This window comes from Phoenix dactylifera, chromosome 17, assembly GCF_051530095.1.
Source record: "Phoenix dactylifera cultivar Ajwa chromosome 17, Ajwa_hap1_PhDact_Kaust_v1.1, whole genome shotgun sequence".
In the NCBI taxonomy this organism is placed as follows: Eukaryota; Viridiplantae; Streptophyta; class Magnoliopsida; order Arecales; family Arecaceae; genus Phoenix; species Phoenix dactylifera.
The window spans coordinates 13293017-13312224 of record NC_143206.1 but is presented as its reverse complement, the minus strand read 5'-3'; the positions used below and the strand labels follow the sequence as shown (position 1 = coordinate 13312224).

At 49.9% G+C, this 19208-nt stretch overlaps 1 protein-coding gene across 4 annotated transcripts in view; it reads right to left on the bottom strand.

Moving 5' to 3' along the window:
• Positions 1-19208, bottom strand: part of LOC103707931 (protein TPR1) — a 29565-nt gene that overhangs the window by 685 nt on the left and 9672 nt on the right. For all 4 annotated transcript variants that reach the window (XM_089928186.1, XM_008792644.6, XM_089928187.1 and 1 more), the window contains exons 11-24: positions 19106-19179; positions 18938-19033; positions 18760-18852; positions 16603-16730; positions 16248-16482; positions 15945-16112; positions 15779-15874; positions 4249-4401; positions 4043-4153; positions 3770-3949; positions 3550-3678; positions 3373-3468; positions 405-587; positions 156-331 (exon numbers count right to left, since the gene is read on the bottom strand). In XM_089928186.1, the coding sequence (XP_089784312.1) occupies positions 156-331; positions 405-587; positions 3373-3468; positions 3550-3678; positions 3770-3949; positions 4043-4153; positions 4249-4401; positions 15779-15874; positions 15945-16112; positions 16248-16482; positions 16603-16730; positions 18760-18852; positions 18938-19033; positions 19106-19179 (1918 nt within the window). The remainder of the gene's footprint in view (positions 1-155; positions 332-404; positions 588-3372; positions 3469-3549; positions 3679-3769; positions 3950-4042; positions 4154-4248; positions 4402-15778; positions 15875-15944; positions 16113-16247; positions 16483-16602; positions 16731-18759; positions 18853-18937; positions 19034-19105; positions 19180-19208) is intronic.

The window sequence follows — 19208 nt, the reverse complement described above, 5'->3', positions numbered from 1 at the left end:
TGTTATTTCTTTTTTTGATACACAATGTAGAAACAATAAGAATGTTAATATTGAACTTTAAGAAATACAAACTAACATTACACTAAATACAGTTTCACACAATGCAGATGTTCCTTTAGAAAGGCTGAGTAATGCCTGACATAAAACGTGACTACCTGTTCGCACTTGCCGGTGACATGTATGCTGATGGGCCAATCCGACATCTTAATCTCAAATTGTCAGCATCAAAAACACCAATATTACCATCACAAAACGAAGCATAGACCAGTTGGCTGTTGCATGAATAGGAAGCATATGATATTGGAGCAGAAAGACTTTCCTGGGCAACCCACTGAAATGGAGATACATCTCATAAGAAGATTCAGAACTCATCATGGAGACAGGTCTCAAAGAAAATATGTTACCTGATGGATACGCTCCATTTTGGAGGCATCATAAATTGCTAACTGTGTTTCATGGACTACCAGTAGGCGAGTTTGGTCAGAATTGAACTGGACACGCGTATCACCAGCAGGCGCCTTCCCAGCAGGAAGTTGGATGGCTATAGATTTCCTTTTCTCCCATATCTCCGTGTTCCACACCCAAAGCTGCATAGGTAAATTGTATTTGTGATGGCAAAACCAAAATATGCAAATGTGAAATTAGATCCATTGATTATCATTATCAACTACTTTTAACTCAAACAAAAACCAAAAAAGTGCAAAGGAAAAGGAAGAAAAGATTCAACTGCTCAAACACTAATAAAATAGAGGGATTGAAAATTGTACTCAAAACTAAAATTGATCCCCACAAAGCAAAACAGATGGAAAGTGTCAAAATGCCAGACCAAGCATCTTGCTGCTACCTTTCTCAGTCTTAGTGTAGTCTGCCAGGAAAGATGAAAGGGCAGTGGTAGCAGCTAAATGGGCACATTGTTGATGGGTTAAAGCCATCATTAAAGCATACATGAGATGCACATAATAAATGCTTGAAACCCTTGAATAAGCACAAAGTCCTGAGTCTAGCACCAGAGATGCAGACAAAATGATAGCACAAAGCAGCAATAAACATTAACTGTGGCACAAAGGAGAAAGAAAGCAAAAGGCAGAAACTCTACTATCAAGATTACTTAACACCCAAAGCTACTTGTCTCAACTTTAAGGTGGTCTAGCAAAAAATAAGATAGAAATAAACAAGTGCAACCACAGTTGATTAATCATCTTATAAAAGCCAAATCAAAGGATATAACTGAAATACAAAAATCACTAGAAAAAATAAGGCTAACCAACCATGAAGAGTAATGAGTTAAGACCGATAAGTCATATGTACTACAAAGTCGAGGGCATGGTTCACCATACGGGTCCGAACCGGACGGTACGAGGTGTACTGTACCGTATCAGTTCGATACTAGTACTTGGTATAGGTGGTGTACCGACATTCGGTATGCTGAAAAAATTCTGTACCATATTGACATAGTGCTAGTGTGGCACCGTACGGGGTCTGATAGCGAGATGGTGAATCTTAGTCAGAGAGACAAGTGATAAATTATTTCAATATCTAAAACTCATATGCTGGATAGTAGCATAATTTAGCGTGCACAAAGGCAATTAGAACCAGAGGAGCAAGTGTCAGAGCAAGATGGATGCTTCATACCAACAAATGGTAGCAACAGTCCAATCTGCATGCTTATAACCATAATCATAAGTTCATAACCATCAAACCTTGTCCCAACTATCTGAGGTCAGATTTATCAATTCTGAAATGCCAAGCTTTCCTATTTAGTGCTATCTCTTACTTTCCATGTTCTTTATTACAGCTTCCATCTTTTTATCTGAGGTCTTTACTCTTCCTATATCCTTCAACAAAGATACGAATATGAAGTGCATCCCTCAAATTTTCTTACATCCGTTCTATATGCTTGTAATCAAATCTTGTGGAAAACACCCATATATCAACATGGCAGGTGAAAAATACCTGTAGTGTACAATAATATACATGCCAATACTTCCATGATCTCACTCAAACTAACTGGTATAACATCAAAATTCAAAACAGACTTTGCAAGGAGTTACAAGAGTTTGATGCAAGAAGTGTATTCATAAAAATGAGACTAATAGATTGGAGAAAGCTGTGAAAATAAAATATGTTTCTTTTCTTTTTGGCAAACAAGATAAATTTTATATAGATGTTCATCAGATAATAAAACCCAGGATCTCTGTTTGTCACAGTAAGTAGGACACAGGACTTGATGTCAGAGCAAGAAAACATCATAGTTCAAAAATGTTTTAGTGGAAAACAAGGTAATATTTTATGTGAGCTTTATCAGCCAACAAAACCCAGGGTCCTATTTGTCACAGTAAATAGGGCTGGCAATAAAATTATGCAAGTCGATTAGAAGTTGGTGAAGCTGAACAATATTAATGGCAGCATAAACCCTTCTGAGACATGGGACTCGACATTGGAGCAAGAAAACGTCACAGTTCAAACTCTCTCAAAAGACAGAAATCTTGGGAAAGATTTTGGAAGCCAGTATAAAATTAGATATACCAAAGCACGCTGGTATACAACATATTATAATGCAAATGCTACTTAATCATGTATTCATACTCAAGTGTTATGTAGGAGGGCTAATAACCTATGTTATTAGCACTTTCGAAGCCCTTTACTACAACAGCAGGAGAAGCAAGAATCCTGGAATAATGGAGCAAATAAAAATCAAGTTCCAGTTTCTCCCCACTCGCTTGCTCCCTTGTCGCATTTTAATAAATCATTACAAAATACCATTCCTTGTAGCAACCCATTCTTACTAGACACAATCTCAGTTGTACAATGCACATAGTTTACCGCAATTTAATAGTTTATTCTTTAGGCCAAATCTCTAGTTCTCAAGGTATGTCGTCTCGCTATCAGGCTCCGTACCGGTGCCACCTTGTTACTGTGCCAGTACATATGGTACAGAGGCTTATTCGATGTACGGAGTGTTGGTACGCCTCTTGTACCGCATACCGGTACCGAACCAGTACGGTACAGTACGCCTCGTACTGTCCGGTTCAGTCCAGTAGGCGTACTTTGCTAGTTCTTTATTTTTTTTCAAAAAAGCAATTTTACATAAATTCTCTTGCTGCTAATCTACGGAGTAGTCTAAAATCTTCTAATTTCTTGGCCCTTTTTCCTAAAAGTTCATGAATTTGTATATAAGAGGTTTTATCATTCCTTGAGATCGCATTTATGTTTTTGTTACATAAATATATACATAGTACATACATATATCCACCTGTGCACGTGTATGTGGTGCATTGATAGAAAACAAAATTCATATGAAGTACAATTTTCAGAAATTTCGGACCATGTTTCAAGATAGACAAACTGCAAGAAACCATTGTTATTACTAACCTGTGCATCAGCACCTGATGATACGAGTATATTAAGATTGTTGGAGAATGCTAAACCGGTTATGCGTTTCTGATGGCCTTTCAGCTTTGTTTTAACCTGATGGAAGTACGCAAAAGAAAATTATTATCGACAGCAACAAGAACAACAGCAAGATTGTCATAGGTTAAAGAAAATCACCTCATCCACTCTCACATTGTATATGTGGATGGTTGAATCTTCCATTCCAATTGCTATGATGTTATTGTCCTGTGGGTGGAATGCTAAAAATGTAGATGCTGGTGGGGGTGGCATGAATGTTGTCATTACCTGCAAGAGTATAAATTAATTGCCTAGTTAGAAAATGCTTAGCATTAATGATGTTTGCATATAATCCATGACATAGACATTGCCAATTTACCTTAAATGTCATCATGTTAAATAATGAAACTTTCCCACCACATGCAGACATTACATATGAATCATTCTTTGAGAGTGCGATACAGGGGACTGCTTCTTCTGGGTTCGTATCCGGCACATCATTAGTCATAAGAAGACCACTGTTTGGTTGGCAATGGTGTGGCACAACACTGGCTGTGGCCTATAACCCACAACAGACTTAGTACACCTTATTCGTTTATATAAATATTCAAGAATATAACATAAAAAATAGAGTCAAATGCTAGCAAATTGCCTTGCCACTTGGATTCTGCTCTCTACGGCTCCACTTCCACAGCCTCTGAACACCATTGGACCCTAGTGCTAACAAGCCAACCCCAGAGTTTGTGTAAAGCAGTCTTGCAACCTGTACATGTGAAAGTGTGATTGTTAAACCAATAGAAACCCTAGATTTAGAGTTCTGTCAGCATGAGATATATATATATATAGAACAATTAGCACCTTTGTGGCAGAATCTGTGCTCTCTGGCATGGTAACAACTCGACATTGCTGTGGATTCAGAATTTCAGCCAATTCCCAGGGCTTAATCTTATCAGGCAATTCTTCTGAAATTCTTGGCTTATCTATACTCCTAGATGATGGATCACCTCCATTCTACAAAAAGCATGAAATTGTACGTAAGAAAATCCATGTCATTACACTTCCCCCCTCTCCCAAAACAGGGGAAGAAAAGCCAAAAAGCAGCGTGCACGTCTAACATACACAGATACAATTAGGCCAAAAGAACTGTGCTTATCTATGTGTCTATAAATGGTTGCAGACTTGCAGTAGTGTAGGCCCCATTGAGGAGGCCTAATATGGAGAACATAGGGTCCTGGGTGCAAAGATATTTTTCCATTCAGAGGGCTTGGCCTTGGCCAGAAATCAAAGGAAAAGTAGTTTATAATATGCAGCTCCTTGTTTTCATTTGTATTTTCACTTTAGAGATTTTTCATATATGCACATATGTGTCTATAAGGGCAGAAATGTATATAAATGCATATATAAAGGCAAAACATGCATTTTATTCCAGCTGTCGGCTCTGGATCAAAGCCATTCAAGTACTTTCGCATGTGGGAATCCCACCCCCAATTTCTTGATGTAGCATACATACATACATACATGTATATAAAGCTGCCAAGGTTTTATGATTTTATCAATGAGGGAAAGGGCCAACATGTTGAGTCTAAAGTGACAAACAACACATCACTTGGAACACCAACAAACCAAGCTTAGGGCTGTTAGGCCCTGGCTCAGCAATGTCAACAAGGCTTTTGAGCTGAAGTCAGGATTCAAACCAACCTAAACCCTAGATATTCAAGCTCTGCTATAATGAGCCTGAGCATATACCAAATTTTGCAAATCGGAGTTGTTGCTGGTGGTCCAAACCGAGAACGATTGACACGACGGTGTGAACGGGGTTCCGCCTGAGTTGTCTTGGTTGGTGCTGGTTGCGTTCCACCTTCCGCCAAGGAACCTGCAAACAAGCCTTGCACCACCACCAGGGTGGTGATGGCCCTCCGACGGTCAAGTCAGAGGAGATTGGAGGAGGAGAGATGATAATCACAAGTGGGAGAGAGTGCTCTGGGAGGTATTGCTTACCCCCCCCCTTCTCCCCCCAGCCGCATATATACCTGGCTGGGAGGTCTCTCAGGGGGGTTTGTCGTCGTGGGGCACGATAGAATGGCCACTGACATGGCCGTTACGGGGCGTCGTGGAGCAGCGCTGGGTACGGTCATGGCAGGGCGTAGTGGAGCTCCGCTTTGTACGGTTGATACAGGAGATCGTGGGCAGCATCGGGTACAGCCGTTGCAGGGAGTAGTGGAGCAGGAGGCCGCGGCGTGCCTCTGGAGAATAGCCTGTCGTTATCAAAAGATCTCCGACTCGGGGTCGGAATGCTGGATCATAGGGCAGCCGACCCGGGGTCGGGCTGCGAAGCCGAGGAGGTCCGACTCGGGGTCGGAGTGCTGGATCATAGGGCAGCCGACCCGGGGTCGGGCTGCGGAGCCGGGGAGGTCCGACTCGGGGTCGGAGTGCTGGATCATAGGGCAGCTGTAGCTTTCCTGGATACGCGTGCCGATCACGTGGGGCATGGCGGCTCAATTCCCCCATAACAGTAGCCCCCCACTTCCGAGCCTGGAACCAGAAGGGGAACAGGTGAAGGGAGTGATGTTTCGAGATTGCCGCCATCCTTCGGAGAGGCGCGCGCGCTTCAAGCTTCCCGCCTTCTTTATGGCGTATGGCGGTTGCTGCTGACTTTTGATTCCCGAAGTTCTTCCGGCGCTAGGCCAGGCATCCGAGGGTTAAACCTCAGGAAACTCTTCCGGCGCTAAGCCAGGCATCCGAGGGTTAGGCCTCAGGAAATTCTTCCGGCGCTAAGCCAGGCATCCGAGGGTTAGGCCTCAGGAAATTCTTCCGGCGCTCAGCCAGGCATCCGAGGGTTAGGCCTCAGGAAATTCTTCCGGCGCTCAGCCAGGCATCCGAGGGTTAGGCCTCAGGAAACTCTTCCGGCGCTGAGCCAGGCATCCGAGGGTTAGGCCTCAGGAAACTCTTCCGGCGCTAGGCCAGGCATCCGAGGGTTAGGCCTCAGGAAACTCTTCCGGCGCTAAGCCAGGCATCCGAGGGTTAGGCCTCAGGAAATTCTTCCGGCGCTAAGCCAGGCATCCGAGGGTTAGGCCTCAGGAAACTCTTCCGGCGCTGAGCCAGGCATCCGAGGGTTAGGCCTCAGGAAACTCTTCCGGCGCTAAGCCAGGCATCCGAGGGTTAGGCCTCAGGAAATTCTTCCGGCGCTAAGCCAGGCATCCGAGGGTTAGGCCTCAGGAAACTCTTCCGCTCGCTGGTCGGCCAAGGCTGGCGCAAGCCGAGGCGACCGGTCGGGGCTTCCGGCTAGTCTGCTCCCGGGATGATCATCGGGTTAGCCAGGCATCTGAGGGTTGTTAAGCCTCAGGAAAATTCCGCTCGTTGGTCGGCCAAGGCTGGCGCAAGCCGAGGCGACCGGTCGGGGCTTCCGGCTAGTCTGCTCCCGGGATGATCATCGGGTTAGCCAGGCATCCGAGGGCCGAGCCTCGGGAGATTCCACTCGTTGGTCGGCCTAGGCTGGCGCAAGCCGAGGCGACCGGTCGGGGCTTCCGGCTAGTCTGCTCCCGGGATGATCATCGGGTTAGCCAGGCATCTGAGGGTTGTCAAGCCTCAGGGAAATTCCGCTCGTTGGTCGGCCAAGGCTGGCGCAAGCCGAGGCGACCGGTCGGGGCTTCCGGCTAGTCTGCTCCCGGGATGATCATCGGGTTAGCCAGGCATCCGAGGGCCGAGCCTCGGGAGATTCCACTCGTTGGTCGGCCTAGGCTGGCGCAAGCCGAGGCGACCGGTCGGGGCTTCCGGCTAGTCTGCTCCCGGGATGATCATCGGGTTAGCCAGGCATCCGAGGGCCGTGCCTCGGGAGATTCCACTCGTTGGTCGGCCTAGGCTGGCGCAAGCCGAGGCGACCGGTCGGGGCTTCCGGCTAGTCTGCTCCCGGGATGATCATCGGGTTAGCCAGGCATCTGAGGGTTGTCAAGCCTCAGGGAAATTCCGCTCGTTGGTCGGCCAAGGCTGGCGCAAGCCGAGGCGACCGGTCGGGGCTTCCGGCTAGTCTGCTCCCGGGATGATCATCGGGTTAGCCAGGCATCTGAGGGTTGTCAAGCCTCAGGAAAATTCCGCTCGTTGGTCGGCCAAGGCTGGCGCAAGCCGAGGCGACCGGTCGGGGCTTCCGGCTAGTCTGCTCCCGGGATGATCATCGGGTTAGCCAGGCATCCGAGGGCCGAGCCTCGGGAGATTCCACTCGTTGGTCGGCCTAGGCTGGCGCAAGCCGAGGCGACCGGTCGGGGCTTCCGGCTAGTCTGCTCCCGGGATGATCATCGGGTTAGCCAGGCATCCGAGGGCCGTGCCTCGGGAGATTCCACTCGTTGGTCGGCCTAGGCTGGCGCAAGCCGAGGCGACCGGTCGGGGCTTCCGGCTAGTCTGCTCCCGGGATGATCATCGGGTTAGCCAGGCATCTGAGGGTTGTCAAGCCTCAGGGAAATTCCGCTCGTTGGTCGGCCAAGGCTGGCGCAAGCCGAGGCGACCGGTCGGGGCTTCCGGCTAGTCTGCTCCCGGGATGATCATCGGGTTAGCCAGGCATCCGAGGGCCGAGCCTCGGGAGATTCCACTCGTTGGTCGGCCTAGGCTGGCGCAAGCCGAGGCGACCGGTCGGGGCTTCCGGCTAGTCTGCTCCCGGGATGATCATCGGGTTAGCCAGGCATCTGAGGGTTGTCAAGCCTCAGGGAAATTCCGCTCGTTGGTCGGCCACTTGTCGCTCGCCGCCCATCGGGGTTTCTCTGTGCCCAGCCGCGACCGTGTTTCTCCTCTCCTCCAAGCGTTGCCTGGGGGGAACACGAGAAGGGTATTAAACGCTAATTAATGCGTTACCTGGGAAATCGGATCGCCAGTTGCTGCTGGTGAGGAGTGTTAGTTGAGCGGCCGCGATACGCGGGTTCTTCGAGGAGGATGCGGCCTGGGCGCGAGCGGAGACACGTGGACCTAGGGGTATACGTCACCCGGATCGTCCTGCACAAAGAATGCGATTTAAGGAGAATGACGCTTAGGAAATCGCGGGGAGATACGCCTCGGGAGCCGGAACGGCTCCGGATTCAGTGCGCCTGCATTTATTGGAGCCACCCGTATCGGAACTACCAGGGGGCCGCAGCTTGGCTATAAATACAGGTGCAGGTACGATGGAATTTGCCAAGCCGGAGCTGCAGGTTGCCATGGATCGCGGACCTCCTCCTTGGCATATGACTGAGAGACTCCTGTCGAAGGAAAGGGGAGGCGCTCCCCTTACAACTTCAGCCAACTAGCCGTTTCATCTGGGATCAACAAGGAGGGTCTCCCCGGCGGAACTCCGCTCTAGGCGTTTCATCCGGGATCACATCTCCCCTCCTTGAAGTTCAGCCTCCTGGTTGAGCTCTGCGCCGGACGCTCAATCCGGGACCGCGCCTCCATATACTCTTCCCCCTCGAATCCCTTCTCTTCCCTACCACTGGGGAAGATGGGAATATCCTTTGGAGGCGGCGTTCCCCTGGGGGCAGCGGGAGCTTCTTCTGCGGCGGCTCCTCCTCTTTTTGGTGAGGTGCTGGATGGCGCCTCCGGTTAGAAGCACCCACTTCTGGTGGGACTGCAGCCGCCCTGGGTTGAGGGTTTGGGTCCCCACCTCTTCTTTACTTTCTTTACTCCCTAATTCCCCTCTGGGAATTCCTTGTAATCACACGAGCACGCCACTGTAACCAGAAATTATTGAAATGAAAAGTATTGCACCTTTTTAAATTGTCTTTCTGGCCTTGTTGTTCTACTGGTAATACATCCGCAGGTTAGCGGAATTCCAGCCCCTTGGAATTTCTCGGCCATCTAGGGCTTCCAACTGGTAGGAGCCAGGTCGGTTTACCCAACGAACTTTATACGGGCCTTCCCAATTTGGCGCTAGCTTCCCACCTTCCGTAGGTTGAGATGCCTTAGCTCGCCTCAGCACCAGATCTCCAACTCTGAAAAGCTTCGGTCGGACTTTGGAGTTGTAATATCGGGCCACCCTCTGCTGATACATTGCCATCCGTACCTGAGCCATTTCCCTTGCCTCTTCCAAGAGATCCAAGTTCCCTCGGAGTTGCTCTGAATTGGCCTCGGGTCGGTGCGCGGCCACCCGAGGCGAGGGGAGTCCGAGCTCCACGGGGGCAACGGCTTCCGTGCCATAGGTTAGGCTGAAAGGCGTCTCTCCAGTAGGAGTCCGTTGTGTGGTCCGATACGCCCAAAGGACATTCTCGAGTTCCTCGACCCAAGCTTGCCCCGTCCGGCCGATCCGCGCTTTGATACCTTGGAGGATTGTCCGATTTGTGACCTCGGCCTCGCCGTTGGTTTGGGGATGCGACACGGATGTGAACCGATGCTCGATCCCGAATTCCTCGCAGAAGTCCCGGAAGTGCTTGTTATCAAACTGTCGACCGTTATCCGAGATGAGGACCCGAGGTACTCCAAATCGGACAATGATGTTCTTCTTCACGAACTTCCGGACTTGTGCCTCCGTGATGGTGGCCAGTGGCTCTGCCTCCACCCACTTGGTGAAGTAGTCGATGGCGACAATCAAAAATTTCCGCTGGGCCGAAGCGACGGGGAATGGTCCGAGGATATCCATTCCCCACTGTGCGAAGGGCCAGGGCGCGGTGATTGGCGCCAAGGGGACAGAGGGGACTCTCTGGACGTTGGCGTGGCGCTGGCAGGCGTCGCATTTCCGCACGTGGTCCTTCGAGTCCTCCAACAAGGTCGGCCAATAGTAGCCTTGCCTCATGATCTTATGCGCCAAGGACCTAGCCCCCAAGTGCGATCCGCAGATGCCTTCGTGGACTTCGCCGAGGGCGTAGGCCGCTTCCGCGGGGCGGAGGCACCTTAAGAGGGGGGCGGTAAACGAGGTCCGATACAGCCTCCCTTCATAAAGTACGTAGTGGGCGGACTTCTTTACAAGCCGCCGGGCCTGATCTTCGTCTTCAGGGAGGATTCCTTCGGCGAGGTAGGCGACGAGCGGGTCCATCCAAGACGGCTCCGGATCAATTGCCATCACCGCTCCAGCCCCGTCAATGCTCGGGGCATCCAGGGTCTTCAGGTAGATTGCCCTCGACAAGTTGTGCGCGTCTGCGTCCACTAGGCGGGACAACCTGTCGGCCCTGGCATTTTCGCTCCTCGGGACCTGCTGAATGTCAACACTGCCGAGGTCGGGAATGAGTGTTTGCACCTTCCGGACGTAGCTCTGCATGGTCGGGCTCCGCGCCTCGAACTCCCCTCGAACCTGCCCGACCACCAGCTGGGAGTCGGTGAAGACTTTCAGACGCCGGATGCCGAGCTCCTTGGCGAGTTTGAGTCCCGCGACTAGGGCCTCGTACTCCGCCTCATTGTTGGTCACTGGAAATCCGAACCTCAAGGCATACTCGGCTATCACTCCATCGGGATTGGTGAGGACCAGCCCAGCCCCTCCACCTTCAGGGTTCGACGACCCGTCAATGTGGAGCGTCCAGATCGGGAGATCGAGGCTGGGTGTCTCCGGCGGCTTAGGTTCCGCCTCCTGCACAGTGCACTCAGCGAGAAAGTCCGCGAGCACCTGGGCCTTGATGGCTGGTCGGGGCTGGTAGCGGATGTCGAACTCACCAAGTTCTACTGCCCACTTCACCAGCCGTCCCGCATTCTCTGGATTGCTGAGAATCTGCCGCAGTGGTTGATCGGTCAAAAGGGTGACAGAATGAGCCTGGAAATAGGGGCGAAGCCTCCTGGTCGCAGTCAGCAGCGCGAAGGCGATCTTCTCAGCCTTCGTGTACCGCGTCTCGGCATCCCGGAGGACTCGGCTGATGTAGTATACAGGCTTCTGAAGTCTTGCCTCTTCCCGAACCAGTACTGCGCTGACTGCGGTTGGGGAGACCGCCAGGTAAAGGTAGAGCATCTCCCCCTCTTGCGGCTTGGACAGCAGGGGAGGAGACGCCATGTACTCCTTGAGCTGGTCGAACGCCGCATGACATTCGGCCGTCCAGAGGAAGTCTTTTGGGCGCTTCAACACCTTGAAGAATGGTTGGCAGCGTTCGGCCGACTTTGCCACAAATCGTCCGAGCGCGGCGACCCTTCCAGCGAGCTCCTGAACCTCCTTCACTTTGGTCGGAGGGGACATATCTTGGATGGCTTTGATCTTGTCCGGGTTGGCCTCGATCCCGCGCTGGTTGACAATGAAACCGAGGAACCTCCCGGCCGAAGCACCAAAAGCGCACTTCGCTGGGTTTAGCTTCATGCGAAACTTTCGCAAGGTGGTGAAAGTCTCCTCCAGATCTGCAATGTGCTGGTCTGCATGGCGGCTTTTTACCAGCATATCGTCCACGTACACCTCCATATTCCGGCCGATCTGCTCCTTGAAGATTTTATTGACGAGGCGCTGGTAAGTGGCGCCAGCGTTCTTCAGACCGAAGGGCATTACCTTGTAACAGTACAGCCCCCGGTCTGTTATGAAGGCAGTTTTCTCCTCATCCTGTGGAGCCATCATTATTTGGTTGTAGCCGGAGAAGGCGTCCATAAAAGACAGTAGCTGATATCCGGAAGTCGCGTCGACCAGTTGGTCTATCCGTGGAAGCGGAAAGCTATCCTTGGGGCACGCCTTGTTCAGGTCGGTGTAGTCGACGCACATCCTCCACTTCCCGCTCGCCTTCCGGACAAGTACGACGTTTGCCAGCCACTCGGGGTAGCTCACCTCTCTTATGAAACCTGCCTCCAAGAGTTTGTCTACCTCCTGGTCGACCACCCGGATCCGATCCGGGGCACAGTGTCTCTTCTTTTGCTTTACTGGTCGGTGGGTCGGGTCGACGTTGAGGGCGTGAGAAACGACCTCCGGGTCGATCCCAGGTACATCGGCCGCCGACCAGGCAAACACATCTGCATTGGCTCGGAGGAATTCCACTAACCGGAGCCGAGCTTCCAAGTCGAGGTTGGCACCGACCCGGACCGTGCGGTCCGGGCGGCCTTCTTCGAGGGGAACTTCGATTACGCCCTCGGCCGGCTCCCCGTGCCGCAAGGCCACTTCGTCTCTGGCGTCAAGTGACTCGACGCTTAGGGCCTCCATGGGCTTCTTCCCTTTGAGAGTTGCTAGGAAACACTGCCGTGCGGTCGGCTGGTCACCTCGGACCTCTCCAATCCCGGCCGCTGTGGGGAACCGCATGAGCAAATGGTAGGTAGAAACCACCGCGCGAAGGGCGTTCAGTCCGGGTCGTCCGAGGATAGCGTTGTAGGCCGAGGGGACACGGACGACCAAGAACCCGAGCCGCACCGTGGCTTCTGCGGGTGCAATGCCCGCAGTCACAGGCAGCTCGATGACACCTTCGGCCGAGATAGCGTCTCCAGTGAATCCTATGAGGGGGGTGGATGTTTTGTGCAACAATTGTCGGGAAAAGCCCATCTTTTGGAAGGCCTCGTAATACAAAATATCAGCTGAGCTTCCACTATCCACAAGAACACGCCTTACATCGTAGTCCGCCATAGTGAGAGAGATCACCATGGCGTCATCGTGGGGAGTCTGAACCCCCTTTACATCTTCATCACAAAAAGTGATTACATTTCCGACCCGCTGCCTCTTCGCGACGGCCACTCCTGATACTTCCGCCGAGCCCCCTACGTTCCTCACGGGCCGAGAGCAGCCCCCAGTGATGGTGTGGATCACTCCCGCAACGGGTCGATTCTGCTCCCGAGGCTCCTGAGGGGCCGGGTCGGCTGGACGCGGGTCTGCGGGGGGACGTCGGTCGTTTACATATCGACCGAGACGCCCTCGGCGAATGAGAGCCTCGATCTCGTCCCGAAGCTGGAAGCAGTCTTCGGTATCGTGGCCGTGGTCTCGGTGGTACTCACAGTACGCCCGAGAAGGCTTCCTCCCAGGGATCTTCTTCATCTGCCTCGGGACCGGGAGGTCCTCCCGCCCCTTGACCTCCATGAGGATCTGGGCCCGGGGGGCCAGGAGTGGGGTGTACCGGTCGAAGCGTCGGTGCGGAGAACGAGGGCGTGTGGCGCCGTGGTTCCTTGCTGGTGACGGGCTTCTGCGCCGGCGTTGAGGCGTCGGGCTCCTCCTCTGGGGTGCCTCTTTTCGCCTTTTCTTCCCGGGCTTTAGAGGGGCCTCGGCGGCCTCCTTGTTCCGGTGGGAGGCTGCCTCCTCGGCGTCTGCATACTGGTTTGCCCGAGACAACAGCTCCGGGAAGCTCCGCGGCAGGCGTTTGTCCAGGGAGAAGGTGAGTCTGCCCTTCCGGAAGCCTCGCTTCAGGGCTGAGAGAGCCACCTCCTGGCTCAAATTCCGGACCTCCAGTGTTGCCTTGTTGAAGCGGGTGAGATAATCCCGCAGGCTCTCTCCCTCGTTCTGCCGGACATCGAAGAGGGAGTCGGAGACCAGTCTTCGCCGGCTACTGACGGCGAAATGGCTGATGAAGAGACGGGTGAACTGGTGGAAGGACTGGATGGAATTAGCCTCCAGGCCGGCGAACCACGCCCTTGCCGGGCCGCGGAGGGTCGCCGGGAAGGCCTTGCAGAGGAGAGGATCCGATGCTCCATGGAGGAGCATAAGAGTCCTGAAACTCTCCACGTGGTCCCGTGGGTCCGCCGCCCCGTCGTAGGGTTCGATCGCCGGCATTTTAAATCCCGGCGGGTTTAGGGTTCGCAGGATCCTTGAGGCAAGCGCCGGCTGGGAGGAGATTTCCAAGTCGGCGAAGGGATCTTTGGAGTGGCCCTTCAGGACCTGGAGCTGTCTGTGGAGATCGTCCACCCGCCGGTCCAGGGAGCGCGACCGGTGGGTGGGAGACAAGGAACGGCGCGAGGGGGACCGACTGGAGTGCGGGCCCCTCGAGGACTGGGGTGTCTGAGAACGCGCCCGGGTCCGCCTCTCGTACCCCGCGCAGCTCCGATGAGAAGGTCCTGGCAGAATGGACCGCACTCGAGAATCCTCCCCGCGCCGGCGCTCCTCTCCATGGGAGAGGAAGGAGCGCGGGTTGTGAGGAAGAGGCGAGTGCTCGGGGAGCAGCGGCTCCTGAGCCCGCTGCGGCACCCGAGAGATCACACACTGCAGATTCTGCACTGCCTCCGCGAGGGTGCGAACCTGCTGGGCTAGCTGGTCGAACTGAGCAGGTTCGACCGTCTGAATGGGAGGAGAAGCGGTGGAATGCTGCTGAGAGTGTGTTGGGGACGCAGCAGCCTCCCGGCCAGAGGCGCGAGAGGCTCCGCGACCGGAAGCATTGGAAGCTCCGCGACCACCTCGCCGTGCCATTACGATCGTTCTGAGATTCGTGCCCTTCCTCTAGCGCCAACTGTTGCTGGTGGTCCAAACCGAGAACGATTGACACGACGGTGTGAACGGGGTTCCGCCTGAGTTGTCTTGGTTGGTGCTGGTTGCGTTCCACCTTCCGCCAAGGAACCTGCAAACAAGCCTTGCACCACCACCAGGGTGGTGATGGCCCTCCGACGGTCAAGTCAGAGGAGATTGGAGGAGGAGAGATGATAATCACAAGTGGGAGAGAGTGCTCTGGGAGGTATTGCTTACCCCCCCCCCTTCTCCCCCCAGCCGCATATATACCTGGCTGGGAGGTCTCTCAGGGGGGTTTGTCGTCGTGGGGCACGATAGAATGGCCACTGACATGGCCGTTACGGGGCGTCGTGGAGCAGCGCTGGGTACGGTCATGGCAGGGCGTAGTGGAGCTCCGCTTTGTACGGTTGATACAGGAGATCGTGGGCAGCATCGGGTACAGCCGTTGCAGGGAGTAGTGGAGCAGGAGGCCGCGGCGTGCCTCTGGAGAATAGCCTGTCGTTATCAAAAGATCTCCGACTCGGGGTCGGAATGCTGGATCATAGGGCAGCCGACCCGGGGTCGGGCTGCGAAGCCGAGGAGGTCCGACTCGGGGTCGGAGTGCTGGATCATAGGGCAGCCGACCCGGGGTCGGGCTGCGGAGCCGGGGAGGTCCGACTCGGGGTCGGAGTGCTGGATCATAGGGCAGCTGTAGCTTTCCTGAATACGCGTGCCGATCACGTGGGGCATGGCGGCTCAATTCCCCCATAACAGGAGTGTATTCAGAATCGGCTTGTTTATAATTAAGCTGTGCCCCAAAGTGCAGCTTGAGTAGCTCACTTTTTGAATAAATGGGCTTGACAGCTGATTAATAAGCCGAGTCTGAGCTGTTCGCAAGCATCTAAGTGTAGGCAGCCCAACACACCATAGAATGGTGTGCACAATGTATAATAACCAGGAGAAAAAAAGATTGAATTAAAAAAAATAAAACAATAAAGGAAATGTAAATAATTGCGAAAAGTGAAATGACAACATATGCAAATAAGAAGATCCTTTATACTGATTTCATGTCAAATATACGCCTAGCCAAGAAAGCAAAAGCAATAATCCCATAAGGCCTTAATTTTTTTACTCTTTGATTAAACATACAAGAACAGGAGATGGCCTTGCAGGTGAGTTTCTGTCTAAGCGATCAACTCTACTGATGTTTGGAGAGATGCTTGCAGCCACGGGGGTGCCTGAAACCTGATCAAGAAATTTGAAGGTTGGAAAGCCATTGTAAATCTGATATTATACGCTCAGTCTAAGTTCTAACCTTGATAGAAGTAGCTTCATATTGAGCTCTAAATGCTTCAAAAGGTCGGCTTCCAAAAGCTCGCAGGGATTTGAGGCCATCCACATTAGCAAGTATCTTAAAACCATTATCAACTGTATTAACAGCAAGAAGATTTCCTTGCTTGTTGAATCTCAAACATGGAAGACTCTGCAGTAATTGATGTACCAACATTACAAGGGTTAATTAAAAAAATCTATATACACACACACACATACACACATGTATATACATATATATGTATAAATATACATGTACGCACACACATATATTATAAAGACTGACCGGGAGTCCACCCTCAGCATCTGTGCTTGTAAGCATGTTAACACTGTCCACATCCCAGAATTTTATCTGGTTATCTTCACCAGCTGCCAAAAAATGATTCTGAGCAGTATCAAACTGAACAACACCTGTTGATTTTTTTCGGAAACCCGAATATGTCCTCTTTATTGCTCCTTCACTTTCGTTCCACTCAACCAGGTGAGAGTCCCCATCCTTACTAGTTCCACATGAGAATAATCTACACAGTGATAGATACAGATAGACAATGTGTTAATTATTGAATGCAAACAACAATTGTATATTTACAAGGATACATTATCAAATTTAATTGCAGAACTCCTAATATTACTTCACTTACCTACTTCCATCAGCGCTATAGAGCATTGTAGTACACCAACGCCCAGGAGCATCATAATCAACCCTAGAGCCCATGTTGTCATATAGCCATGCCTTTATTCTCCCATCTAGAGAAGTTGAGAAGATGAACTACAAAGTCAAAACAGAAAGAGTTGTCAGAAAGGCATGTATCCAGATTGAAAAAGTGACTTACTTTATGTGATGGCATGCCAGCACAAAACTTCCAAATGCGCTAATATATCTAAAGAAAGATCTCAGAAATCTTCAATTCAGAAATAATTTTAACCCAGTCATGCATCCAGGAATCCCTCTTTATTTAGCCAAGGATACCTGCCAAGGGTTTAACTGCTAGCCCATTCTGCCCTTACATATTTAATTACTTATTTTGGTTACTCACAGATGGAATCAAAATGAATTAAAAAAATTGCAGAGTTCACATACCAAATCAGCGAAGTTGCAAAATAGAAAGTCAAAAATAGGGAAAAAAAGAACTGCAAAAAAAAAAGGGATTTTCTGCATGGATACCCTTCTAAATATCAGATTTTGCATAAATACCCTTCCAAAATTGATATTTGCATGTATAACCTCGTAAAACTCTGTTATTATACAAATGCCCATAATATAACGGTTGCTCTAACGGTGTTAAGAAAAATCATATTTATATTAATTAAAATAAAATAAAATTTTAAAATTACGCTATTGTCCCTATTTTCTCATCCTGCTATCGGAATCGCGATCTATTTGCATGTCTACCCATTAAGGATATTTTAGTCATTTTAATTTGAAACCGTTAATTTTTTAACGTTATTAGATAGCATGGGTACATATGCAAAAACAAAAATAAAAAAAAGGTAGAATGACAAAACAAGTGTTTTACGAGGGTATTCATGCAAAAAATTTCAAAAAAAAATTATCTGAACATCATACTTCAAAGTTTATACTTCGTATATATTATGAACTGTATTAGTTAGAAGATTCTTGTGATGTTTATTCGTTAGTCAATTACAATAGATCCAGATGAGTTAAATCATCAGTCTTGCCACTCAAGATACAGTGGGAACTGGTTATTTTCACAAGACCATTTCAGTGCTTAGCTTACCTTATTTCTACTATGTCACGATTCAGGACCTCACCCAAAAAGGCTAGCCAGAAGGTATTTTTAGGTTTCTTAGTTATGTAAAAGTACTCAAGATCTCCTTGGCGAATAACCGATGTGGGACTAAATACATGCCCGCACGATCTTCACATACTCCCTCCGTTGAAGCCCTGATGTTTTTGTCAGGCTAAGGGTTCAAATTCATTCGAATCTAATCATAAGTACCACAATCGGCCTGTGGTCAGCCTTCATAAACCCGTGCTGCAGTAACCCAGGATCACACCCAAAAATATTAGCCAGAAGGTATTTTTTGAGTTTCTTAGTCCTATATAAGTACCCAAGATCTCCTTGGCGAATAAACAATGTGGGACCAAACACATGCCTTCATGGGTCCTCGCATACTATTTATTGATTTATTCTAATTGAATGAGTCTTCTTCTTTTGTTCTTCATTTCTTCCTTTCTTGGGAGCGTGGTTTTACTTGATTGGCAAAAAGATACTCCTATTAGCATAACATAGAGATGAACTGAAGCAAGCTCAAGAAGCTCAAATCTGAAAGGATGAAAAAAGAGATTATAAATCAAGAGTCACCACTACAATATCCTTTTTTTCCATGTAAAATATACCAATGCAATTTCCCCTATTAGAATAATCTATACATGATCTGAAGTGCCTAGGATGGATGGTATATTTTGCACGAAGAGGGGGGGGGGGGGGGTGGAGAGAGAGAGAGAGAGATTTAGAAAGGGTGAGGCTTTCATGACAAACAGTTGCCAAGAGGCATTGGAAATGGAAAAGGTTTTGCCAAAATAGGGCAAAGCTCATAATTTAAAAGCTAGTGTTCCATAGGTTTCGACGGTATGTTAAACATTGGTATTTCTAGCTAAGTATTTCAGCCAATACAGATACCTCATCATTCTTACTAATTACATTTGAATTTTTCAGAAGAGAAGTACAGCTGTTATGCAGAATGAAGATCCAGTGATATCATCATCTACCTGAACAGCATAAATTCTAACATTTTCCTTCAAAAATCAGCTAGGTGTTGCTGGCAATAAATACCTGAATGTTCTCCTTGTGGTGGGGGCATACAGAATACACAGGTGCCTCGTGTCCTTCAAAGACATAAAGCCTCTGTCCATTCAAATCCCAGACCTATAATGCATACAAATCTCAATCAGAGAATAAGTGACGAGAATTAAAACCAACATAAACAAAGAGAGGTTTTGCCAGCTCAAACCTTTATCAGCTTATCATCTCCACAAGTCACCACACATAGTTGTTTGTTTGGATGAGAGAATGCAATGTCATTGACTCGTCCAACATGAGCATCAATCTGCTAACAAAAGGGATTGTGAAAGCCACTTTCATTCCATCTTTAGACAGGCAATAACAAGTTGCAACTAACCTCTAAAACTTGACGTAGATCATTAGGCGCTTGATATGCATGTAGGTGAACCAAGTGTTTTGTAAATGCAACCCCTGAAGCCACAAAATCAAGATTAAAGAAA